The following is a 27,876-nucleotide window of genomic DNA, read 5'->3' as shown; positions in this document are numbered from 1 at the left end:
AAGTTAATGACAACCTTTTTAATTGTTTTATTTTATACTTTAAGATTATTGTTACTGTAATATAGCTGTTGAATACTAGTGTGCAAACTGGGTACAAAAAGAAAATATGCTACTCCATTCGGTTACACGCATGCATGCATACATATTCTAAAACTAAGTCTAGGAAATTTTAGAATATTGTCATAAACCATGTTCTGTGGTTCATTGCAAAGAATTTAACTACACATCTTATTCTGTGATTAGTACTGCTTCTGTTTCCTCATTTCTGTGCTTTGCAAGCAGACTAGTTTTGGACATATAAGTCAAAGGGACAGTGTGCTTTAACAAGCTCAAAGCCCTAACTTTAATCACCAGGAACAGAAGTAAATGAGAAAGCCAGGCAGAAATAGACTCCATGAGAAGGGGTTTCAAAGTCGGTTCCTTATAGGATTTGAAGTATTGTATTGTGTCTTAAGTTCCTTACACATTGTTCCGAAAGTAGAACTTGATAAAAACAAATATATTATTTTTAATAGTTTATCGTTCGTGGCACGTTGTTGGAACAGCGTCAGAGTACAAAACTACAGCCATAGCTAAGATTGTATGTAGCTCTACCGCAGAATACATGCCTAGCATACGCAAGACTCCGGGTGTGAGTCCCAACTCAGAAACAGAAATCAGAAAGTTTAGATCTAGGGAGTCAGATAAAGAATCAGCAGGCCGTGTGTGTGCTTTTCTCTTGTTGTATCTTGAAAGCTTGTTTGTGTTTGTGGGTGTGTCTATGCTCCGCATGTGTGCAGTGTTCGTGAAGCCAGAAAGGGCATGGATCCCCTGAGACGAGTTAAGACAGTTGTGACCCGCCACGTTCACTGGAAGGGCAGCCAGTTATCTTAATCACTGAGCCATTACTCCATCTGCAAAAGCTTCTTGCCATAATTGAGAAATGCCTGTTGAAAGTATATAGTGTGAATATGCAGTTTAAAGAATAATTTTAAAATATTTAATCTAACCAATATTGAAATTAATAGATCACTGATATCAGAAACCTTCCTAATCCCTTCCCAGTCACAGATATCTTAAACCCCTGGTAGTTACTATCATCCTATTTTTAGCTGTTTCCTTGTTCTTGTGGTATTACTCCCTCTGTGTGTATATCTAGACAGAGCAGTGTAGTTCTGCCTGCTTCTGAGCTGTATGTAAAGAATCGTTGCGTTTTTCTATGTCTTTCATTTGCTGTGGCTTGTCCATGCTCATTGTAGCCGTATTTACCATTGATGTATAGTTTACCTTTGCATTAATATACCAGTTTATGTTGTATTGACTGTGAATGATAAAGATGTATTTAGTTCAGGATAAGTACAGTTCTATAATAAATGTATTTTGTTTCTCTTCCAGTGCAAATAAGATGGCTAGGATCAAACTTGCTTGATTGTAGATACTTTTTAATATTTTAGTTTTGAAAGTAAAACCTAATTGCATCATTTTCCCCTTCCATTTCATCCTTCCAACCCTTCCCATGCACCATCCCCTTGCTCTAACACTCGCTTTCTCTACACTGGGGTCAGTTCGGATGGGTTTTGTTTTTGTATTTTGACAATGGTAGATATGCAATGGTATTTCATTGACTGGTTCCTCTGTTCTCTTATTATGGGGGTTACCTTTTTCACGTTGCCATTTCCACTTCCTTTTTAAAAGTGTGTTGTCAGATCTGCTACATATCTTCCTTTTGTGTTGGCAGCGCTTTTCCTCATTGGTACATGAAAGATCTGTATAAACCCTGTTTTTATTGTCTGTATAGTTCTAAATATCTTCTGTTCTGTAGCTAAAGGTTAGATACCTAACAGGACTAGACTTTCGTTTCACAATACCTCGTTGACAGCCTGGGAGGTCTTCTAAGATCCCCCTCTTGTCTCCTAAGCACTTTAGTTTTGCCTCTCAGGATTAAGTTGTAATTCATGAGGAGCTGATTCTGAACATCATGGCTAATACTAGATCACTAGTATTTAGGTAAAGTTTGTTTTCCTTTTTTCCCTGGTTCTGCCAAGGTAGCATTGCACTAGAAGATGTGTATGTATCCTATTGAACCTTCGTTTCTTTCCTTTTCTGTCCTGATGGTAATATACTGTCTCCATCACTGTAGCTGATATGTTTATATTTGACAAAATTCATCCTTCCAACTTTTTCTGTTAAAATGTCTTGGTTATTCTTAGCCCTTTGATTTTTCTTTTCTCAGATTTCTTCATAAACTTACAAACTGGTCACTCTGGCACTTTTCACTTTTCTTCCCCTCAAAAACTGTTAATCTCTCATTTATGTGTGGTGTGTTTCCACGTATATGTGCACCTTGTGTTTATGTATACCATGTACACATGTGTGCAGTCCATGTGTATGCAGGTGCCTGTAGAGGCCAGGAGGCAGCAGATCCCCTAGATCTGGAGTTAGAACGTTTGTGAGTTGCCCAAGAGTGAGATCCTGTCCTCCCCAAGAACAGCAAGTACCCTTACCCCTGAGCCATGGCTCCAACCCAGACCATGTAGTCTGCCTAATTAAAGAATCTAAAGCCTTCCTCTGTCTGTTACCTGACTTTTGTTTCTTCTGTTCTTTCTCTGTACCCAGTATCCTTTTAATGCTTGCCAGTATTTTACTTGAAATTGTGAAATTACTTAATAGGATAATATTTTCCTATTAAGACATGTTTTTGCTTCTGCCTGGAGACTTGTAACTAAAATCACCTTGATGGAATTTCGGGCCCTCAGATTTCTTAGCCATACTAGTGTGATTTAAGGTAGAACTTTTGACTACTATTCTCTTATTGCTTGTCTGCCCTTACCCTTAAAGTTCATCTCTTCCAAGTTCCAAATGTGGTTTGAAGTTACCAGGGTCCTCACCTCTTGACTGGTCCTAAAAATCAGATTTCTTTTTCTTAACCAAGATCTAGATGAATTAAAACGCAAAATATAAAGATTTACTGCAAAAGCCATATGTTTGGAAAATATTGATGATTTTAAAACTCAAGTTTAAAAAAGTCCTAACGAGCAAGGATCATTGAGTTGTGCCACCCTAACCCACATTTGGCTCATTTCCAGTGGGCCACCAAAGAGCTCATGTCTGGAACAGAGTCCCAAGTTTCTGTGCTGTTATTTTTAGCTGAAGCTTTGAAGCCATAGTACCAGTAACCACAAAGGTGGACGTGACCTGACTAAAAATGATTTTTCTGGCTCACACTGGAGGCCCAGGCCAGATTGAGACCCAGGAAGAAGTCCTACACAATTTTCAGTACTGTACATTTGGTCTTCCAATGTCCATACCCATGAGTAAAATAGAGTTTCATTCCCTTTAACATAAAAAAAAATCCTAATGAAAATTTAAAAGATTTTTTTAATACTTAAATTTATTTGAGACTTACTTTGTGGCCCAGTATATAATTTTTATGAATTTGGAACTAGTACATTCTGTAGTCATTAGGGGCTGTGTGCTGTACATATCAGAGTCATCAAATTTTTTTAATATTAAAGTTTCTATATCCTTAATGTGTTTTTAATAAACTATAATGTGAATTATGAGTTATACTAAAAGTCACCCATTTATTTGCTTTTTTTCTCCCAGTGTTGTGTTTCTGTTTTATATATCGTGAGGCAACATTAGTAAGTTCATGTGTGGTGGTTTGAGTAAGAATGGCCCCCATAGGTTTATATATTTGAATATTTATTCACTAGGGAGTGGAACTTGAATTTGAAAGGATTAGAAGGATTGTGAGTTGTGACCTTGGAGGAATTGTCACTCTGGAGATGGGCTTTGGAGTTTCAGATCCTGTGCCAGCCCATGTCTGTGTGTGTGTGTGTGTGTGTGTGTGTGTGTGTGTGTGTGTGCACGTGCACACACACACATGCAAACACCTTCAGATCGGGAGGTAGCTCTTAACTACTTCTCCAGGGCTGTGCCTGCCCCCGTGCTCCCACCCAATGAGAATAGTAGACTACCGAAACTGTAAGCAAGGCCCCAATAAAATGCTTCCTTTCATAAAGTTGCTTCGGTCATGGTGTCTCTTCACAGCAATCAGTGAGTAGGACTGTAAATTTGGCTTGTTATATTTTCCTGCTGAATGGTATTTTATCAATGTGAGCTATCTTTGTGCCTTAAAGTCTTATCTCTAACCATCTTAATTTTTCCATCCATTTCCTTTGACCCTATATATATTCTAATTTTTAGGTATTTGCCTAGTATGTACCACAATTGTTTGGATTTGGTGGTCAGGAGGTGTTGATCATCTTGTCCGGCAGTTGCTCTTCCAGCAGCTGTCACTGTTTGACAGGCTGGAGCTTTTCTCTGCCGTCCTACAGAGCGGATCTCCCCAGCTTCTATAATGTTTATACCTTCCTTTTTACAGTTGGGTTTTATGTGGACATCTCCATTCTTCCCTAAATCTGTTTACTGGTTGTATGTTAATTTTTTATTAAAATAAATTATAGTTTCTGTTTTCTTAAAGGATAAGCACTGTTTTCTCTTGACTAAAGTTTTTTTTTACTATATTAAATTCTGTCCATTTGCACAAAATAAAACTAATGTGAGTCACTACCTTAGTGATTAAGACTACATATTTCCAAACAGCAATATTCCCAAACCAAATAACTCATGTGAAGAATTGAGGTTATCAACAGCCTCAGGTATCAGATGTGAGTAAACAAACTTTTTAAATGATTGGAGGCCTAGACTTTATGGGCCAGGGACTAGTCATTCTTTCCTGTGTTGACTTGCCAGATTCATGAACATACAGTTGTAAGTTTTAGACTTCTTTATACAGGTATCAACTGTGTTCCTCCCACCTATATTTCATCACACAATTCTTTTGTATATTTTAGTTCAGTTGTATACTACAGTGTCTGAATTCTATAAGACAATAGTCAATGCTTGTATTTTTATACACCTATATAACTTTCTTTTATCTTTTTCATACCGTTAACACGTTGAAAGTATTCTGAGCTGGAGAGATGGCTCAGGAGCGTTGAGGAATATTATTTTCAGGTGTGTGATTTTTGTTTATGCTGCACTTGTTTAACTCTGTGAAGCTGTGATTGCCTGTCTAAAACACCCAATAAAGAGCTGGCTGGGGGCTGGAGAGATGGCTCAGTGGTTAAGAGCATTGCCTGCTCTTCCAAAGATCCTGAGTTCAATTCCCAGCAACCACATGGTGGCTCACAACCATCTGTAATGAGGTCTGGTGCCCTCTTCTGGCCTGCAGACATACACACAGACAGAATATTGTATGCATAATAAATAAAGAAATAATTAAAAAAAAAAAAGAGCTGGCTGGCCAAGAGGGAGGCTTGAGCAAGGATAGGCGAGGCTGGCAGACAGAATAAATAAAAACAAAGAAGAGGAGAAGCTGCAACAGAGAACAATGCTAGGGGTCAGTCACTCACCCAGCTACCCATCCAGCCATAGAGTAAGAGTGAAAGTAAGATTACAGAAATAGAAAGAAAAAGCCCAGAGGCAAAAGGTAGTCGGGATAATTTAAGAAAAGCTGGCAAGAAAGAAGCCAAGCTAAAGCTGGGCATTCATAACTAAGAATAAGCCTCTGTGTGTGATTTATTTGGGAGCTGGGTGGTGGGCTCCCAAAAAAGCCAAGAGAGTAAAACACACTACATAACAAGAGCATGCACTGCTCTTCCAGAGAACACAAGTTCAATTCCCAGCATGGCAGCTCACAACTGTCTGTAACCTTACACAGACACACGGAGACAAAAACAATACAATATATACAAAATATAATAAGAAAAAGGAAGGGAGGGAGGGAGGGAGGAAAAGGAAAAAAAATCAATTTAAGAACTTGTTTTCAAAGGAAAAAAGTGTGACTGAGATTGTATTCAAGAGATCTAATCTGGATTTTGGATCTGTATTTTTGAAGAAATGAATCACCGTCTACATGTGTTGGGGAATATTATTTTCAGGTGTGGGACATTTACACTGCATTTGTTTAACTCTGGGAAGCTGTCACTGTGCCTGTCTAAAACACCTGACGGTTCTAATAAAGAGATGAGCGGCCAGTAGCGAGGCAGGAGCAAGCATAGGTGGGACTGGCAGACAGAGAGTGTAAACAGAAGAAGAACTCTGGGGGGAGAGAGGTAGAGGAACAAGAAAACTAGGTGAGGAGGTCAGGAGCCAGCCACACAGTCACTGAGTAAGAAGGAAAGAAAATATGCAGAAATGGAGAAAGATAAAAGCCCAGAGGCAAAAGATAGTTGGGATAATTTAAGAGAAGCTGGCAAGAAACAAGTCAAGCTAAGGCTGGGCATTCATAACTAAAAATAAGCCTTCTTGTGTTATTTGGGAGCTGGTTGGTGGGCACCCCAAAAAGTCAAAAAGAGTAAGACATCACACAACATGCACGTTTGAAAGTGGTGTTTATTTTATCATCCTTTAATGATATATGGCTTAGTTTTGAACTAGTAGAATGAGAGCTTCAAGGAAAAACATAAAAATGAATTGCAGTTAGTTCCATGAACATAATATACAGCATATGGCATTCCTACCAGGTGGACATTTCCTAGTTCATTTCTTGTCTGTGGCCGCCAACCAGATCATTTAAATGACTTACATTTGATTCATTTGTTCAATCAGACTTTACCAAAAACCTAGTTAGAGTTTAGAAGATAATGTAGGATTTAGGGGAACTAGATAATCTGCAATGCAAATTGTATATGTGAAATGTATTTAAATGACGCCATGGAGGAACAAAAACCTGTTTTTGTTTAAAAAGTAATTTTTCCCCGCTTAGTACAGAGAAATGTATGTGTCAGGTTACTCTACAGACAGCTGGTGGTAACCAGTAAATTGATTTCCTACTGATAAAACAATGGAATTACATGCTACATTATTTTATTCTTGTTCCCAAACAAGTGATTTAGGGTCAGAGATAATTGTCTTTAAAAGTGAAAGTCTTCCTTTTGAAAACAATAAATACTAAGACCTATGGAAGCAGTTTTCGCGTTATTTCAGGCCTTGTGTGGATTTTTCTTCAGCTTCTCACTTTTCTGTGTTGGGCTCTTGACCTGGAAATTATGGGTGGAAAGTATTGATTAGGTAATGAAGCGATTCTGTAGGACCAAGTTTTTCTCTACTCACAGTAGGAGTTGTTTTTCTTGCTTGTTCCCCAAACACTGCAGGTGTTATTAAGTTTTACATAATTAGATGCAGAATATCCAGATTTCTTTTAATATTTTTGTACCCTGGACCGCAAATATCACGTATTTTATTATACTCAAGCTTAATGTTCTGTATACCTTTACATGCTGTATTTTGAAATGACTTTTAAGGTGGTAATTTCTGGCATTGGGAAGAATAAATTGAGAGAATATCTCTTGACTATTCTATTTCTATTGCTCCTCTTGCCTCTTGGTATCGGAGAGAAAGCTGGACACTAACACTGTGTAGCAAGGCTCAAAGACAATCCCAGGTTCTTTTCATTAGTATGCTACGTAAACACACTGGCCAGTTCCACAGCTCCAGATCCCTGAACCGCTAAGTGTGGCTAGACTCAAGGTTAGACATTAGACTAAGTGTTCTAGCATTCACACCGTGCCTCAACAAGCAAGTCTGTGTCCCAGAAACGATCACCAGATTCCACAAAGTGTTCTTAAAATGCAGCTTTTGAGGGGTTGGCCATGGTTTTTCTCAGGAAGTCCTATTTTCCTTCTCTTTTTGCTTTTGAAAATCTAAATATGGTCCACTCCAGAAGCTTTTCTGGTTTGAAAAGGCTGCCTGGGCATCTGTAATTCACTTGTTCTCCCTATTAGTTAATAACTCTGATAACAAAGGAACCAGATGCAAGGGGGTTGAGTAATACTCTTGATCACAAAGCAAACCAAACCAGTTCAATCACATAGCGATAATAGGCTGGTTGTCTGTTTTTCAAAATCATTTGATGTAATTTAAGTCAGCAGTCCATTTTCGATTTTTTTTTTATTGTCTGTTTTCTTTTTCCCTGGTCCTAACACCCCAAGGAAAATCCTTTCTGTCCATAGAATCCAAAAAACTGAGAACTGAGGGAGTGGGATTTGCTTTTTTTGTTTGTTTGTTTGTTTTGTTTTGTTTTTGTTTGTTTGTTTGTTTTCTCTAACTTGTTTGAAGAGACACAGCCCCCAGCTCACAGAACAGCAGGACAGACCTGCCTAAGCTCTCAGGCCACTTCTTTTACCTAGACAGAGCAGTGATCCTTAGGACAGTTAGAGACATCCTAGAGGTAAGAACTGGGAGAGAGCGCCACCTAGTGTTGTGTCGGCCGTGCACAGATTTCATGCTTACCAAGAGCTCCTCTTGTACAAAGATCCAAGAGGTAGGTTTGGTTGTTCTAGACAGAAATTTTTATTTTATAAAGATTCAAGTGATGTTGGAATAAAAAAATACAGCTAAATGTAAGTAGCAAAGTCAGAAATATACTTTTGACTTTGCATTGTATCAGTTAAAATAGGAGGCCAAGTTTTAGATATGTTTTTCTACATGGGAAAATTATTTTTATATTTTAGTGGGTGTTTTTTGTGGGGGGGGGTCTCTCCAATTCCTGTGTGCCTCTCCCAAGATTTTTTCTTTAATATTGTTACATGGATATGAATATGTATATATGTGTATACTGATATGACTTATTGAGTTCATTTACCTTTGCTAGCATGTACATGTGTCCAGGACTGAACACTTAGGACTGGACAACGTATGTGAAGGCTTCTCCATGGAGGACGCTGATTCTCCCTCTCTCTATGGTCCTTGATCACCTGCAGCTCTTCACTCCAGGCTATTGCACGGCTATGCTAATAAAAGCATGGTAGTGGCACAAAAATGTGCAGACTAATGGACCAAAGCAGACGACCCAGACATGAGTGTGCTTAACCATAGCCATCTGATCGATACTTGACAACAATGCCGAAAACTCAGGAGAAAAGACAGCGTCTTCAATAAATGGCGCTGGGAAACAGGATCTCCACATGTGAGAGAATGAATCCTGTTCCCCAGATACTTGCTTAGCCATGCTGTTGTTGCTTTGGTTAGTTAGGAAACAAACTAAACCTCCCTTAGCTAATGCATGGTAGCTGACTATGTGGTGTGTCGAAGGCTCTGAGCTCTAAGCTGCAGTATGGACCATCGCCCTAGGACAACATCTTGAGATGTACAAACCTAAAGCAGCATAGCTAAGGTAACTGACTTGGAGCTTCTTCCCACAGCAGTTGAGACAGCTGCTTCACCCTAGCCACAATAATTGCCTACTTAAAGCAAGTAAGTGCTGCTGCAGAGACTTCAGAAGGACTCAAAGACTCCTGACAATAATTTTCAAATTGCCCAAATGGAACCTAAGATTAATTGGTAGAAAGTCAGAAAATTGATCTGGGCATGGTGATGCATGCTGTTAATCCTAGTACTCGGGAGACAGATGCAGGCGAGTCTGGTCTCTGAAGTGAGTTCCAGGGCTGTTAAACAGAAAAACTATGTCTCGAAAAACCAAAAGAAAAAAAAAAGTAAGTTGGAAATTCTACAGAAAACAGAGAGAGAGAGAGAGAGAGAGAGAGAGAGAGAGAGAGAGAGAGAGAGAGAGATCAATAAGAAAGGAAGCGAATGGAGCTATGCCATGTACTGTAAAGTGGCTACATTTGTTTTTAACTTGTACGGGGAGCATCAGAGATCACATGCAGGGTCCTCCCCAGCCTGAGCATAAGGCCTCTGCATCTAAGATGGAATTAAAGCCATATTGAAACTTAGAAGGCAGAATATTAGAAATAAATTCACTTAGCAGGGGACGACAAGGTCAGTTTCAATTTCCTACTAAGCTGGAGCCTATGTGAGTGACAAAGACTAGAAAAACTGCCCAATGAAATTCAATCAAATTATCTGATCTGTAGAACAATGAACCAATGAAATAGTTATTGATCTAGCCATTGCGGAGGCAGATTGTTATACAGGGATGAATAATTAACTGACAGAATAAATATCCAGGGAGGAGGAACGTTACAATGGATTTTCTACATACTCCAAATTTTATTAAGAAATCCCTAGGGTTTGGAGAGATGTTGTTTTAAGAAGTCATTCTCGCACAGAACTCTAGTAGGTGTGTTTTTCCGCATACATACCAAGCAATGTATTATGTTGACTATGTTATGTGTCCATGTTTAGGATCATGGGTGATGAGAAGTTTTCCGAAGCTAGACAACACAGAGAGAAAGTTAGGGATGAGAGGAGAGGGGGCTGCAGGAACCAGGTTGAAACACTAAGGGGAAATGCCATGGTTATTTTAATGGTATTTCAAAGCCTGCAATTAGATTCACATAGCAGAAGATGAAACAATGTTTCAGATTCGGGAAAGAATTTTTTAGAACAAGAATCCAGTGAACCGTGTTGCTTCAAAAGTCATGAATACCATAACAGGCCTTGTCAAGCAAACTGTGTGACCACATCTTAGAGACACTTCCTCTGCTAAGTCTACAGAGGACCACACAGATGAAGATCACACTTGGTCATTTACCTAAGATTCCTGCAGACTCTGAGCTCTTGTACTTTTTGTATTTTAGGTAGCATCCAAAGATAGTGATATTTTAAGAACTTAGACTTTTAGACCTACTGTTGTTTTTGGTCATGAGACTTTGCAGATATGCCCTTGATAGACAAAGTTTTTCTTTATAACATCTAGGAAAAGAAACTATTTTTGAATGAACCCCAAACTAGCTGGAGATTCTTAGCCTCTTCTGCTCAGAGCTTGCCCAGTGACTACATGTAGATTGTTGGATAGGACCGGGGAAGATGAGCGAGTCTAGCTTGCCTCTCTATGGTGAAAACGAGAACGCAGATGGAGCCAATGTAATGAGCGTGTGAACTGTACTGTTGACGCAGGTCTCATTGCTCAGCTTAGTGGACGGCTACCTACCACTGTTTTAAAGTTCTTCCTGTATGAAAAAGAAGCCCACCAATTTTGAAGCTGGCCCCAGCTATAACTTGTGACAGTAGTTCCTCACCATCTGCTCACTCCTAGGTCCTTGCCATCTGACTTCTTTACTTTTGTAATAGAATAGCACTCTGGTAGGTCATTTACTACCAAATGGCCAATCCCCACAGCCATTGCTTACTCTCATGCATTCTACCCAAGCCCAAGCATCTGACACTATTGTGGGCCCATCCTTTATATTTCCTGTTTGCTACCCAGGAGTTTGTATTGTTTTGTTTTCTCCTATTGTCCCTGAACTTGTTTGATAAAGAAGGATAGAATGATGGAATGAGGCTAATAATCACAATGCATGCCTCATAGACTGTCTGGAAGGAGATCCCCCTGCCCCTCCAGATTCTGACAAAGATGATTGCCAAATGGAGAGCTTTACGTTTTAAATTTTTAGTTTGTCCTGTGGTGTGCTTTGGGTTTTGTTTTTTTATTCGATGCAGCTGTAAAGTGAAAACCATACCGAGGTTGTCATCGGTTGAATGTATGAATGGTCTCAGATTCCCTCGCGTCTCTTTCACAAAATAGTCAATGACGCTGAAAAGGTTTGGGAGTGTTACCTGTGGGAAAGAAAGGGAGAGATGGCTCAGTGCTCAGCTAAAGAGAAACAAGAGATGCTCCCCTGCACTCTAGTGGGGATTGTTGTGTATGTCCTGACCTCCAGACAGTCAGATGGGGTAGACATCAAACTTCAATGACTTGTTGAACAGCAATGATTCTCTTAGCCATGTCTGTTTAATCCCTTTTAAGGACTGTGCGGTCATTCTTTAGTAAGGAAATACTCTTAGTATTGGGTACAGTCTGGTGTACAACATTTAAGTACTTTGCCTTCTCACAATTAAAATAGAAAAATGACTCATTTTAGGCCAATTTAATTCCTTCCTAATACTGGAATTTCAATAGGCAAACAAGAAAAAATATGGCCACTCCATAACCAAATGTCTCCTAGTCCCTAAAAATTGCTAGCCTCTAAAATGGTTACAAGAAGAACCTTTTATAGACTGATATTATATTTTCTTAAGTTGGGCACAATAGGATTTCTCTACTAGAAACCCCAGTGAAGTTTTAAGCATTTTAATCCTTCATTGTAACAAGGGTCTGTGTGTCACTAAAATCTCTCTACCCTATAACTCAGTACTTTTATACAAGTGAAATCTGGTTAAACCTGAATATCCCAAATAATCTTGAAGTAAAATAAGTCATTAAAATGCAACCTGGAAGCCAGGCGGTGGTGGCGCACGCCTTTAATCCCAGCATTTGTGAGGCAGAGGCAGGCGGATCTTTGTGAGTTCGAGGGCAGCCTGGTCTACAAGAGCTAGTTCCAGGACAGGCTCCAAAGCTACAGAGAAACCCTGTCTTGAAAAAACAAAAAATTAAAATTAAAATAAAAAAAATGCAACCTGGTTGAAGGGCAGGGTAACAGAGGAGTTTGAAAGGTGAAGGAACTATCCAGACTGTTTGTTTTCCTTCTCCTGTGGACTGTAGAGGCTAACCACAAGAAGTGCAGGTCTCCACTTACAAAGGTGCACTAGTTACATTGGTCCTTACTGGAACCCCTTTTGGTTACATGGTTTTATGGATGCCCCCTCCTAGACTTCTGCCTCATTTGTTAGAACGCTGCTTAAAAAGCTCAGTTGGAGCCAGGCCTGGTTGGTGCACACCAGTCATCCCAGCACTTGGGGAACAGAAGACCTTGAGTTTACGATGGACTGAGATACATAGTTGGATCCATAGACGTGGACCTGAGAAGTTCTGGAGCCAATCTTTACTAAAGTGAGCTGTACAACAGTGTCTCTGTGAGCCTTACAGTCAAAACGTGAGGAATTCTACCTATACATTACTATACAATGCACCTAGAGAAACCAGGAGCTAATTTTAAAGAACCTCAGGCCACATCACCACATTTTCATTGGCTGAGACTAGTTTAAATGTCAGTTTACTCCCTGTATAATAGGCATACTATATCTCATGGAGATAGAAAAGATTAAATTGCATGTGTAAGTTACTTGGCTGTGCACCAGACATTGTGCTGGGGGAGAGAGAAGACGGCCTGTCGTTAGCTCCATAATATAATAACTAAGCTTGAAAAGGAGATGAAGACAAAGAAGAAACCGGTCCTCCCAGTACACTGCTGTTAAGAGGGCATTGTTGGACTTCTGTGTGGTAGGTATTAGAAAACAGGGCACTGAGATTGCTTCCCTTCAGATATAGGCTCATTTGAGTATTAGTAAATAGAGGATATTATACTGACCCTTCATAAAACGCTTTTCTTTCCCTGAAGCAGTTATATTGAGTAATCATTTGCAGAGAGAGTGGAGGAAAAAGCGCTTGTAGAAGCAGGCTCTCTTCGAGTCCATCTCAGCTGCCTGAGCTGGCGAGGCACCCACCCTTTCTGTCTTACCTAGAGGTACCCATCTCCCTTCTACCACCACCGTGTCTGTTCCTGAGGAAGACTTCTGCGTTCCCACTTCCCTCTGCAGTCTCTAAGGTAGGTTTGGAAGGCAACAGGAGAAAGTTTATCAGCAACAAAGAGATGGCTACATACGGGTTTCTCCAGGTCGATGGTGTAGTTCTTTCCAGCGCTCATCACTTTGTAGTGTTTGATTCTTGGCATTCTAAAATGAAGCACAAGGTTGGCCTTCTTTTGGTTATACAGTTGAGTCAATGCAAGCTTAATGAATGGAGAATGTGCTCTGTGTAGTAAACCTGTACATCTACAGCTATGGCTTAGGCTAGAGCATCCTGTTTCTTCTTTGGGATTACTTCATCTTTGAGACAAATGGTAATACATGAGGAGGTGTAAAAAAGCTGAGCCACTACATTGGTAAATGAGAAAAGAATAGGTGAAAATAAAAACTAAAACTTTCTCAGTCCGTAACCTATAAAATCTTATGAAAGGGTAGGGATGTAGCCCAGGGTAGGGGTGTAGCCCAGGGTAGGGATGTAGCCAGGGTAGAGATGTAGCCCAGATTCAGCACTTGCCTAACATGTGTAATATCCACTCCCTAAAAATAAAAAATAAAATAAACCAAAACCCAAAGGAGTAAAAAGATCTTTTGTGGTCATATATAAGTTAAATAATGTATCCATTCTACTAAAAGGAAAGTAAAAAGAATTATTGAAAGCAAATAGCCTTGTACTCCACCTCATCACCAATCCCATCCCACCAAGTAGCCCCCACCAGCTATCCCTGTGCGAGCTCAAATGCTGTCCTCCATTGCTGCTAACTTTGTGGATCTCATAATGATGGGGAAAATGTCGGCTGCTAAATAATAGGTGGTTGGGAATGTAAATACAGCAGAAGTATCTTCAGGTCTTCCCCTTTAAAAATATCACCCTGAATTGTTACCACCCCAAATGGTAAGAGTTTGTTATGAACTGCTTTGGAGCAAAAAATCCCATTGTGCTCATCACTGTGTTCCAGCATTATAAACGCATCATTTATAAAGCCGGATCGAACAATATCCGGGCCTCATCTCATACTGTTGTCTGCTGTGAGCTGAGAGTCCCTGCTGAGAAGTCAGTGTCCATGGCAGTTAGTTTTGCATAGAAGCATGTTGGTCTTGAACTTATTTGGCTCACATGGCAATTGTGTTTCGCCCAAACATTTTCTAATGGTGACATATTAACAGCATGTATTATGGTGTCATTTATTTGAACTAGTTCAATATTTGCCTCATATTCAGAAGCCAAGGAAAATAAGTTTAACTTGTCTATGGGGTCTTTTCACCTTCTTTTTGGAACCACAACTTTCCCACGTCCAGTTCATATTCCACGAGGGCTAAACTGTACGAGTGTCCTTCCTATACGGGACACTCCTCATCTTCCATTACATCCAAATCTCTGTTCCCCTGGATACCACATCGGGAAGAAAATCTTTAATCTCAATGGGCTGCTTTCAAAATGACATAAGCCTTAGCCAAGCTTCTCACTTCAAAAGAAGTGTTTCTTAACAATAAAAGGTCACGAATCAGTTCCAGACTGGCAGAGAAAGTCTTTGGAGAGAGGGCACCTTACATGTGCCTGTTCAAGATGGTTGGCTCTGACTTTATCGTAACCCAATCAGGAAAAGATCTTTGTAACCAGAAAGTTCCCGTTGAAAACTCTCTTCAATTTCAATTAGAACTCCTGTATCCTGAGAAAAAATGACTGCTACCCTTTGGAAGACAGGACAGTTGGCTTAAACTCTGTTTCTGTCATATGTGCTCTCTACACGTCCCTTATCATGTGTGTGAGTAGGTGTGTGTATGTATGTGTGTGTGTATGTATGTGAGTGTGTATTTGTGACAGAATGTGTGTGTGTGCGTACGCGTGCGTGCACATGTGTGTGTTTTCAGCCTACATAGTGGAGATGATAAAGCTTTACCTCTTAGGGTTCTTGTGGGCTAATAACTCGCAAAATCCCTAGTACGCTCCTTGACGTATTTAAGGACACACTAAATTATACTTATTTTATCTACGTTTAATATGTAGATAATATTTATTGTTTTCTGCCACTCTAGTTTATAAAGCATGGGAAATGCTATGTGTCTCAGTTATTCTTTTGTGCCTGTAGGAAATGTCTGTAGCACTCAACACAAGGTACACAAAGGGCATCATATAATGGGACAATGATTGTTGGTAATAACCATCCCATCACATAATCAGTTCTTGGGGAAGCTGAGAGATGAAAGCAGACAGGGGTCAGCAGAAGCTCTTGGGACTTTGGAGTAATGGGAATAGATTCTGAGGTCAAAGGTGATGCAGAGAAGTAGTGGCCCTGAAGTCTCACAGGCTTTGTCTCTCCCTTTATTCCAACTGTTGTTATGGTTTGGTTTGCAAAGGAAAAAGCAAAATGGATAAAACTTACTGTTTGAAGCATTTTGGTTATGATATAAAATGAGAGGTGGCGGCACACACCCGTGATCCCAGCACGTAAAAGGCTGAGTCAGAGGAACTACAAGTGAACCCAAATGAGACAGAAAAAGAGAAGCCAGTCTTTAAAGAAGAGCATTGCTTTACATGTGGTTCTAAATATGTTTTCTTAGTTCTTGATCTCAAGTTTTGCAAAAGGATGAATTTGGGGGAAAGATATTCTGCTTCCTCCTTAGCTAGTAATGACTTACTTGACTATAATGGCACCTAGTTGGAACAACTTCAAAGGGAAAAACAAAGTTTGAGGCTTGTTGTAAAAATAGCTTTATGTCTTCTGAATTCTCGTGCCACGGAGCTGGCTAAAGACAGCTGAGGCTCTGCTCTGAGAGGAATCACCTGATGGTTTGGCCCTGGCAAGCTCTGTTTACTCCTGAGAGGAGCCCTCCTTCCTAAGGCTAATTGGTAAACACATGGGGGAAAGTTACTTTTCATGTTCTGCTTTGTAAACCAGCTTGTCCTACCCAGCTCGTGTTTACAGGACTCACTCATCAACTTGCATGGCTGAGCACTTCTGGAACCTCTTTGAAAGAAAATGTTTTGTGAGAAACACAGGTGTTCCTCAACAGTCCGGGTTCCTGCCACTTACATTAAGCTCTCCTTTGGCGAGACCCAGTTCTAATCCTCTCTCAATTGCTGTCTCTAAGAATCAAGTGACATATTAAGTAGAAGATATTAAACCCTGAGCACAGGGGTGAATTTTCTGCTTTGTTTCTCCTACTCTGGGAGCTGGTGCTTTTCCAGGGGCGAGGACAGCCCAAACTTGGGCTGAAAATGGAACAACACCGATGGGCATCTCAAAGGGTATGGAAGAGGACATCATTTGGTTGTCCGCTGCCAAACGATGAGCCTTGAAAACATACGTGCAAGTAACATAAAGAAATATCTATGTGCATATGCATGCAATAACCATTAGGAACATTTATGTTGTATTTATATGTTGTGTTTCGGAAGACACACACATGCATGCAATAACAGTGAAAAAAAAAGGCCTTCAAGTTGAAGAATAGAAAAGAGTATATGGGAGGGTTTGGAGAGAGAGAAGGAAACTGGGAATGTTGTGATTATATTATAATCTTAAAAAGAAGAAAACAGAAAAAAGAAAGGCCTGTGTAGGTCAAAAGCCATATTCACTGGCAGCTCTAACTTGTACTTCTTTTGGAGTTTTCTCTCTCTCTCTCTCTCTCTCTCTCTCTCTCTCTCTCTCTCTCTCTCTCTCTCGAGACTGAATTCAGAGTCTCACATTTGCGAAGCAAGCCCTTTCCTGACGGAGCTAGTTCTTCTGCCCTGACACTTGCATCTAAGCACATCTAAGTATTACTGGCTTTATCAAAGGTAAATCATTTTACAAATATTTATATACTAGCAAGAGGCTCTTCAGTAGGCCTTATAGGTGTAAAGTATGCAGACACTTTCTGCTTCCTGAACAAGAGAAGTATTCTACTTCTGGGCATGTGCACTGGCTGCCTGGACCGGTCTTCCCCAGCTACTAGCATGGTTTGGTCCCCCACTTCCTTCGAGTCTCTGCTTACATTAACTGAGTGCCTTTGTGAACACTGTCTATGAAAACAGCAGCAATCCCAGATCTGTTCTCTTCATTCCTTGTAACGAGCGAGATTTGCTTGTGCCACGCTACTTCTCAGGCTTGTGCTTACGTTTGCTGCCTTAGCAGAGCACGTACCAGGTACTGACCGGAATACCATGCTCCTAACAGTATGCTAGCCAGATTAACTGAACGTACTCTATCTCCTGTCGAATAGTGATGGAGTAGTTTTTACTGTCACTGCCAGGCCTCAGGATCATGTTTCCCAAAGAAGGATTCTTCTCCAGCATCTCGGTTGCTTCTTTCCGGGAAACTGCATAAAAACATCTGCGAAGGTGAGATGAAAGGGAAGACAGATTTTTGAAAAACTAATGAAGATCATTACTTGAAAATAATGCTAAACACCTCGAGAGATACAGAGTTACCTTTTAAGCAAAAAGAACATGAAAAGAAATCTACCAATCCATGTATAATCATGTTTACTATTGAAAACCTGTGACAGCTAACAGCATATCCCCAGTCTCAGTTCACAACAGGGTCTTTGATTAATTTGTTGGTGCTTTCTTTCAGGACTCCAGAACATCCCAAGACTCTCCTTGTGGATCTTTTTTTTTTTTTTTTTTAATTTTCGAGACAGGGTTTCTCCGTAGCTTTTTGGTTCCTGTCCTGGAACTTGCTCTTCTACACCAGGCTGACCTCGAACTCACAGATCTATTTGTGTTGTTAATCTGTTTATTTGTTTTGAGATAGGGCCTCGATCTGTAGCCCTGGATGGTCTGAATCACCTTATAGACTCTGCTAGCCTTAAACTCAAAGATCCACCTGCCTTCCCCGCCCCCAGGGCTGGAATTAAAGGTGTACACCACCACAGCTTAGTGGGGCTCTGTTTTAAACCACTGACCTTAAGACTGTATCTGAACTGACTACATTAGTATAATTTGTTGTTTGTGGTGTCTTTGTTTGGTATTTTTGAGGAATAATTTTTCTGAATAACCATATAGCCCCAGCTGTCCTGAAACTCACTCTGTAGACCAAGCTGTCCTTGAACTCAGAGACCCCGATTAAAAACACCACTCTTGATTTATAATTTGTGTTAAAATGGCACCAGTAGTATTTTTAGACACAAAATTAAGAAATTAGGTACTTGTTGTTTTTATAATACATGCTATATTTAGTGAAATATAGTAGCCATGTACAACTTTTTACGTGATACACCCAAATGTTAGCAGTAAACATCTTCAATTGTGACAAGAACTGGTTTAACTCTTCTCTTTATTCTTCTGTACTAAGCACATGTCTTCTTGTCTTGGGGGAAAAAAACAAAAAGCAGTCCATCTTATTTTTATTCTGTGAGTTGGTCACTTATCTAGTTTAAGCTAACAATATTGATTAGCAGGTTCCAGTGGCTTTAGTAAGGAAGACTGTACATTAGAACCTAATGTCAGAGATGGGCCAGGACATGCTTTAATGACAAAAGCACCAAGATCTCCAGAAGATAAGACCCATAATATTTTCAACAATCAAAAGACACATGTAGGATGCTCCAGAGCCCAGATGCTGTTCCATTACTGTTTTGAACACTTTATACAAGGTTTTCCTCAGAGGCCAAGTTCAATGCTCACTTATCAATCAACTGAATTCAATAGTCTAAGATTTTTTTTTAAAAGATTTGGTATTAGTGATGAGAAATATCCAATTATGGAGACACAAATACACATCTTTTCCTTCCTTCTTCACAGAAACTTTAATTTAGGTTTGAGCTCCGGAAAGATATGTATTTAGTCTAGATATGTGGGTAGAAGGGGATTTCCTCTGTGGTAAGGTTAGTTCAAGTGTGCACAATGCTGATCTTGACATAGAAGAGGAAATGTGGCCAATGCTCAGAGACTAAATATCCCCAAGATACTACCTGTCATGTAACAAGTTCAAGTGGGCAACGCTACCTGATAATTAGAAATTAGTCTTAATAAATGAATGAACCAGTCAATTGTGGACTTACGCTGGCATGGGGTTCGGTACATCCACATCTTCTTGCTCCGGCTCCTTCTCTTTCTCCGCAGGCATAACTGGCAACCGCTCTGTCTCAAGTCTTCTTTTCTTTTCTCTCTCTAAGACTTCGTGTAGTCTAATCACTTGTCCCGGTAGAAGTGACACGTGTTGAGGAACGGACAGCTGAAACCAGTTAGCACAGTAGGCAAACAACAACCATAGCTAAGCAGCATACTGCTTTAGTAAAGATGAGCTTGTTGGCCCTGAGGAATTTTAGTTACTTGTCAGAGGTGAATGGATAAAATAGTAAATAGAAGATTTCAGTCTAACACGGACATCCTAGAACTGGCCCTGTATGGACTAGAACCTGTAGGGAGTGTCCAGCCTTCTTCTAAGAAGTCTTCAGTTTTGTTTGTTGTTTGTTCTTTGTTCTCTGTTGTGGCGGGGTCTCTCTATGTGGCCCTGGCTGTCCTAGAACTCACTTTGTACACCAGGTTGGCCTCAAACTTACAGAGATCTAGCCACCTCTGCTTCCCAGGTGCTGGGATTAAAGGTTTGCGCCACCTCTATGCTTGGCTGAAGTCTTCTGTTTTGATTTGGTCTCAGGGCAAACAAAGTAGACATACTTTTCTGTGAGTCAAGTATTAACTAATCTCTCATTTCTTATCCTGAACTCATTCGCTTAGCAATGCCCAAGAGGCTCAGAAGCTCCAGGGAGATGATACGTTATTATCAAACATGAGTTTGTGATGGGTGTAGGAGCAGCAGCTTTACCCTGTGGTCTGTTTATAGCGTCCATTTATATTTTAGCATGTTGTTACTTCCCAGCATGCTTTTGTTTTGTTGTTTTTCTCTTCTGGAAGTGCGATTTTGATTGAGACACCCAAATCTGTCCTACTGGATTGCTTTCATACCCGGTCTAGTGTTTCATTATGCTCTCTTGGAGGAAGAGTCAGTGCAGTGGAATATTATTACAAATGATTTATTCACATACAGTGATTTGATACTATGCCCCAAGTATTTACAGAGTATAAAATAAAAGACAAAGTGTCTTAACTTAAAAATTCACATGATATATATTTTATATTACATAATATGTCAATGTTTGATTTAAAAACCTTTCTTTCTATCTTTGAAAGAGGAAAAATATAACGGAAATGACCAAAACTTCAAATATTATCAGTGAGTCAAGAAGAGATATCAAGACTTTTCCAGTGGGTTAGGGTGGATGCCTAGTCACGTACCCTTGGGGTGCTTACAGATACCCAATGGCAACCTTCGGGACCTTTTTGTAAGAGGAAGAAAACACAATTTTCCTGTCTCTTCTCCAGCCCCAGGCATGTGCCCATCTCATGTTTAAAAATCTCTTTTAAGGCCTCAGAGGGACACACTCTCTGGCAGTTGAAGCTCCACCTATTTTCCTGTAAAAGGGTGGTTGATACGAAGAATCATCACCAATGTCTTGGTAAAGAGTCCAGCCTATTTTATGACCACAAAGGCTTTGTTCGGAACTCACGTGGGTAGGATGGTCATTTGAGCCTAACCTGAAACTTTTCATTTCCTCGAAAAGTTTTAAAGAGCATGGTGTCTTAAGTTAATATGGCGCTTGTGACCAAAGTGTCTCATGCTTTGAAGACAGTTGCTGCTGTGGCTTTAGTCAAACTAACCGTCCTTTATCCCGCTACAATAGGCTCACTCTGAGCAATGGGCCTTACTATTTGCCTCTGATAAGATGCTGCCATTGAGCAGGTAAAGCTTCCTTTTATTTTAAAACACATGTAACATGTGTTTAAAGATGATTTTTCATTTTGATGGTTTCTCTCTTTCATGTTGTCTATTTCATTCACAAAACCAGTGCAGTATAGCATTTTCTAAATTTAGAAGAGAAATCATGGAGATTATTTTTATAATAAACTACAAAAACTACAAACGTCAGCCTAAACAAAGAACCTCCATGCTAAAAAAACAATAAGGAGGTAGGACTTAGCCATAAAGCCTAAGGCTTACAGCCAAAAAGATTAAAGATGTCATAAGTAGATCTCCCTCATCCCCTGCTCACCAATACCATTATCTCACGATGACAGGGGCTTGGGAGTTTGCTGAGTGTCTTTAGTTTCTCAACCCACTTAATAAAAATGTAACTTTCAGCATGGATTACTATCGGCCTTTTCTAGTTTTCATATCCTCAATCACTTTAATGTATATAGTTGCAATGATGTTAGAAACTGTTGGACCAACAAATAAATCAGCAGGCTGGCAGGCGGATCTCTGTGAGTTCGAGACCAGCCTGGTCTACAAGAGCTAGTTCCAGGACAGGCTCCAAAACCACAGAGAAACCCTGTCTCGAAAAACCAAAAAAAAANAAAAACCAAAAAAAAAAAAAAAAAAAAAAAAAAAAAAATAAATCAGCAGGCTGTAATGATCTTCTGCTGGGAATGGTGACTCACCATGGTAATCTCATCACCTGGGAGGCTGAGACAAGAGGATCGTAAGTTTGAGGCCACCGAGGGCTGTTGAGACCTGGTTCAGCAGAAGAATTGAATGGCCTTCTTACCTCTGTTACTGTAAGAATGAAGCCCCTCCATTCTTCCCCACTTTCTGTGTTTTCTGTCTAAAGATGAAAACAAGGAAAAGGAGAAAATGTATAGTTAATGAACGATCTGTGCTAACTTTAAGAGGAACGAGAATTTCACATGATGGTTATATGACGAGAGAGGTGTGCCATCACATGCTTACAAGATTGCAGGCTAAGGAGATGGCTCCTTGGGTGAAGCATTTGTCATACAAGAGTTCGGACCTCTGGAACCTGAGGAAAATGACAAGCAGGTACTGCAGCTCAGCTGTAATCCCTGCACCTGGGAGGGGAATACGGAGGATCTCTAGAGCAAGCTGGCTAGCTGGATTAACCAAATCGAGAAGCCCATGGGTCCTTGTGAGAGGTGCTGCCTCAGTGGATAAGATGGAAGCGAATGAGAAAAGTGCATGCTGCTAACTTCCGGCCACCCCATACATAAACACGCATGTGCATGTGCACCTACACACATATATCCATGCACATCCAAGTAGCTGTGCACACATGCACATATACATGCCAAAAAAGAAAAAACTAGCAAGACTGGCAAAAAACGCATATTCTTCTCTTCAGGCACTTTGTAAAATAACACAAAAGTTAAAACAGCAAAAATAAAAAAGGCTCAAATTGTGTAAAATTGGCTGCAAAGAGAAATAACATATTATTCTTATTTATTTCAGCCCATTCTAATAGATAAACAGAGATATAAATGATGGAGGTAGGATGGTTCAATGAGTAAAGTACTTGCTACACAAGTGTTAAGGCCTGAATTCAAATCCCCAGAAGCACATAAAGATGGGCACAGTGAGACACATAATCCAAGTGTACCTATGACAAGATACGGGGAAGAAACAGGAGAATCTTTAGAAGTTTCTTCCAGCTAACCGGGCATTGTCAACACTAAACAACTAAGTGACCCTGTCACAAAGAAGGTAGAAGATGAGGACCCACAATTGTCCTTTACCCTCCACACACTCACTGTGCATCACACTCACTGTGCATCATGTACATGCATTAACACATAAAAATCATTTGCACACATAGACAGTTTCTTAGAACAAACTGAAGCATATACTTTTAAATTATTTACTTACTAAGCAAGTACAATTGTACAAATTTATGCCTAACTGAAAAATGAAATGTTAGTAAATTTATCTCTACTGTATGCTACTTACGGCCTACTCTCTCCATTGTCTTGCTTGAAATTTGGGGGAACAAATGTGAAAGGGTCCAATTCTTAACTTCAAAGGCTGCCTTGACTAATAATAATAATAATAATAATAATAATAGCAGCCAATGACTTTTGAGCACTTCCAATGCTAGCTACTGTACTAAGCACTTCACAGGCACTGCCAGCATAACCATGCCAAAGAAATATTATAGGTGGCTGTTGTTTCTGGGTTTTCGCACTGAGGTGCTGCATAGTCCGCACTAGAATGAAAATGGAGTCTTCTGTGCTAATGTTCCACATCACTAAAGCAAAACTGTTGCCTGGCCTTCTCGGGAAATCGGGAAAGGAACATAACAGCCACATCTCCCATACAGACCAATTTCACTTTGTTCCCTCTGTATGCAAAAGAGTGACCTGCAGATATCTAATGACAATCGGTCATTTTTGTACCATTTGCCGTCCTATTTCTGCCTACATAGAAACATTTGAGATGAACAACTTACTTTATTACTGGTTATAAAGTTGTTTTAGCTTTTCCTGTCTATAAATTTATTTTTTTTTCTTTTCAGCTGACTATAATATTTTATTCTATAGAATAAAAAACATCTGTTTCTTGAGTAGACTATAAAACTAATTAAGGTCTTTATATAAAGGTGTAATTTTGTTCTTTGACAATCTTCAAGGTAATTCAGCAAAAGGTGTTTTTAATGTTGTTTTATGTATCCGTTCAATTAAAAGATAAATATTGTGTATTGCTAAGTACAGGCATTGGGAACAAAACAAAGATCCTTGTTCTCGTGGAATTTGAAATATAGCAAGTACTGTGCGATAGAGGTGCACACCTTTAATCTCAGGACTCTGGAGACATAGGCCGGAGGTCAGTCAGGGCTGTTACACAGAGAAAATGTCCCAACCCAGAAACGAATACGACAAGGAAGATTAAACAATCAATGTAATAGTGCATTTAATATTGTTGGAAGGAAACAACTAGGAAATATAAAGTCTAGAGCAGAGTAAGGCAAACCGATAATGTGACAAGAGGGCAGGTGTCTTAGTCACTGTCCTGTTGCTGTGAAGAGACATCATGGTTGTAAGACAACCCTCATACAAGACAAAGCATTTGACTGCAGGCTTGCTTACAGGTTACAGAGTTAGTCCATGATCTTCATTACTGGAATCAGACGGGCACGGGACTGGAACAGTAGCTGGTAGCTTTATAGCCTGATCCCCAGGCAGTAGGCTGGGGGTGGGATCCTTGGCCTAGCCCTGGTGTGGGCTTTTGAAACTATGAAACCCACTCTCCATGGCACACCTCCTCCAGCAAGGCCACAACTCCTAATCCTTCTCAAATAGTTCACCAACTGGGGACCAGGCATTCAACCTTAGGAGCCCATTGAGTCATCCTCATTCAGACCCCAACAACAGCTGCGTAACAAGGTTACAATGTGGATAAAAGTGTTCCAGGCGGACCACAGTGAGAGCCTCACATTTGAGCAGAGACTTACTGATAATTCAGGAAACAAATGAGTGAAGAGGTTAAGTAGCTGGCCTGTTTCACAGACATTGCATAAAGTAGCAACTGTCTACCTCAGCGTCTGTTTCCTCTGACTCTTCACTCCACGTCCAAGAGTTCTCCAGGGAGCTTGCTTAAATGCTGGTTCATTCTAACCCTCACAGCTCTGAGTCAACCAGCAGCTTCCCAGGAGCCTCTGCAACATCATCTTTACCTATGCCAAGCTGTTCTCTTTGTTATGACTCTCACTGTTGGGCAATTAGCTCACCAGGCTAATTCAGGGACAACCTTGAAAAACACCAGGTGGGATCCTTCACTTTGTCAGAGGACAGAAGTCTAAGGTTTCATTGTGCTTGTATACTAAACAAGTCAATGTGCCCTTCTAAAATGTAACTCAGAACACTGTCGTCCTTGGCAAAGGACAGGAAATGTTAGTGAAGTATTAAGACTCGGCCCCCTTGTAATCCCAACCTCTGGATAGTAAAAGGACAAGGCTACCTATAAGCTTGACTGTCTGCGGACTGCTGTTCCCACTCACCTTCAGTTGCACTTCCTCTGTAGGCAGAACAAGAGTGAATTTGGCACAGCTCTTCTCAGTTGAATTTTGGTCAGTAAGGCATACAAGGTCTATTATGTCTAACTTGCCAACATACTGCAAAGATAAAGGAAAATACTGTGAAATTACTTCCTGGGTCAGATACACTTGTTCTAGCATGAAGGACAATAATAGTTTTTAAACATATTGGCATTATATATACCAGAAAGTATATATAAAAACACATTGTATGATGGTGTGCTCAACTGGACCCATACAGATTTGCAAAGGCCAAATTAAATTTTTGAGAAGTTTGCAATTGGTTAACCTAGCTATTATTAAAAGTTAGTTATACTAACACACCAGTAAATAAAATATTATATTAAAAAATATAATATAGCCTAAATGCAAATCTCATTTTTTTCTAATTGTATTGCAATATTTTACTGTCTATGCCCTCAATATTATTTACATCTTTGTTCTGTGTGATATAAATAGCATTTAACAGCTCTGTGCATTTTTTCATTCTTAATGCTCAATACAGTCACATTGATAGGCTGAATCTGTCAAGGCAGGAATGGTTACATGGTGGAAATTAGTAAACCATTTAAAAATGAATGTATATTTTGTTGCTTTTCCTAAAGGCAGCCTTTCTAATAATAAATACTCTGGATATGAATACATTCTCCATTACATATTTTTTCTGTTTTTGCTTTTTCTTTATAAAATAAAATTGAAAAGATAAAGTGATTTATTCAGACACTGTATCAAATCAAGCCACAGTTGCCTTAAGGTCTACTGATTTTTCTGGCCCTCTGTCTAAACTTGAGAAAATAATTGAGAAAATATTAATAACCCAGATGAAACCTCATTAGTTCGTTGTATCTAAAGTTGTTTCCTTGTAAATGAGGGAGGGTTGTTGCAAAATACTTTTTCAGAAGTCAAAAAATGTCTAATTCATCACAGGACCAGTTTAACAAAAATCAAGGCAAGCAATGTATGAGAATCAAATGTCTAACAATAAAGAATTATTGTCATTGAAGAGTCCAAAAATAAGAATAAAAAAATGTAGATGCAAAAAATGAGTAAAAATAAATAAATATAAAGTTGTAAGCCTAGGAGAATAAGAGCAGGCTGCTGGTAACTTTCTCAGTAGTTTAAGGATTAACTATTAACAGTGGGTTACTTTGCTCTACAACTGGCTGCTCTGTTTACAAGACTGAAGCATCCCTCTACAAACTAAGGGTCAGCTCTGCAAACTGATAGTTATCCTTAAGACAACCCCCCCCCCCGGCCACTCATGACCAGCAATTGATGTGAGCTGAGTTAACTTTTATATGATGGGATATACGTGACTTTTGACCTTTTGGTTTTATGATGACCCATAAGCACCATCAGCAAGAACCAGAGAAAAACAATGGTTTAAACACTAGTTTTACAACAACAACAACAAACAACTTCTTAACAAAAGATTGCAAAGAAGATCAATTTGTATCTGAGTTTTAGCTTCAGATTGCAAAAATTCTTTTGTTATTGCCTAATGCTTGCTATAAAAGGAGGAGTTCAAAAACCGGCCTTTGCAAAAGACCTTTGCAAAAAACCTTACAAGTCCATCTCTGGCTGTGGTCTCAGCTAGCTGATAAGCTTCTTGTGTCCCATGGAGATTTCCTTTTTAAATTTTTAATTTTTTTCCTGGAATAAAGTTTGCTTTTGATTTATTAGACTTTGGTGATTTTTCTCCATCTTTGCACGACCCCCATGGACCCAACAGTCATAAAAAAATAGTTACAGCAAACAATGTTAAATATTTTTCTAGTTGAGTGCCATACATCTTTGCAGAAGTTATGCTTCTGAGTCTATAAACATATGTTCATATCTATTTATCACATTCACCAAACGCCGCTGGTTATGAAGCATCTATTGAGACATTTCTGTTTCTCGGGTGCACAGAAACATTCTGAGCAGTTACTCTGTATGCAGCAGGTGAACACTGCCCTCTAGTATTAGAAAGACCTAATAGGAGTTTAATGGTTTGTACGTTAGTTGTTTTTTGACAGATGAGCCCATTCTTCACTTCTTTTTTTCTCCTTCTAGCTTTTCTTGATTGTGTCTAGTATGATTCACTGTACTATATCTTTTGTATCTCACTTAACTTTCCTGCCTCATTTTACTTTCCTGGATAATGTAGAGCTTAAAAACAGAAAAATAGTTTACCAGAGTGATTTCTATGTTGATGGGGAGGCTAAGCTTGGTTTGGCCTATTATTGTCAAGGAACAAAGAAAAATTAAAAATGGAAAGATAAATACTAGGGAACAAAACCAGAACTGAACCACACCTTCGTATGGTGGACTGCCTAGATCAGGCTCAGTGAGTTTTGCTTTAACAAACAGTGCCAATGCATCAGTTACAGAAAGGGAAGTTGTATCTTCTAGTTTTAGCTGTGGGCTGTAAAGAGCCTTAAAGGTCATCTGTGGGAATCAGCTCTCAGTGTTGTCTTCAAGCCCACAGTTGAACTCACTCTGCTGAAAGAGTCCTGCTAAGTGTTCCTTGTATTGAGTTGCATTTTTTTTTCTAGATAATTCCCATCCACTGGTCCTGAACTCTTTTCTCCAGAGTAATAACACTGAGCAAATTCGGTGAACTTTCCACATGACTTCCTCTTATCCTTTTAGATGTGTCAAGTCGTTTTAAAC

At 39.6% G+C, this 27,876-nt stretch overlaps 1 protein-coding gene across 2 annotated transcripts in view; it reads right to left on the bottom strand.

The window, feature by feature from the left end:
• Window positions 1-5,793: 5,793 nt before the first annotated feature.
• Window positions 5,794-27,876, bottom strand: part of Stap1 (signal transducing adaptor family member 1) — a 31,473-nt gene continuing 9,390 nt past the window's right edge. The window contains exons 3-9 of one of the 2 annotated variants that reach the window (XM_050149838.1): window positions 25,186-25,299; window positions 21,946-22,002; window positions 19,402-19,574; window positions 17,601-17,729; window positions 13,494-13,563; window positions 11,407-11,508; window positions 5,794-7,028 (exon numbers count right to left, since the gene is read on the bottom strand). In XM_050149838.1, coding sequence (XP_050005795.1) covers window positions 6,972-7,028; window positions 11,407-11,508; window positions 13,494-13,563; window positions 17,601-17,729; window positions 19,402-19,574; window positions 21,946-22,002; window positions 25,186-25,299 — 702 coding nt within the window. In that variant the 3' untranslated portion in view covers window positions 5,794-6,971. The remainder of the gene's footprint in view (window positions 7,029-11,406; window positions 11,509-13,493; window positions 13,564-17,600; window positions 17,730-19,401; window positions 19,575-21,945; window positions 22,003-25,185; window positions 25,300-27,876) is intronic. The other variant, XM_050149837.1, reaches the window with a different exon arrangement.

Source organism: Alexandromys fortis, unplaced genomic scaffold, assembly GCF_014885135.2.
Source record: "Alexandromys fortis isolate MF-2015 unplaced genomic scaffold, M_Fortis_MF-2015_v1.1 scaffold_0, whole genome shotgun sequence".
In the NCBI taxonomy this organism is placed as follows: domain Eukaryota; kingdom Metazoa; phylum Chordata; class Mammalia; order Rodentia; family Cricetidae; genus Alexandromys; species Alexandromys fortis.
This window is presented reverse-complemented; position numbering and strand designations above follow the sequence as displayed.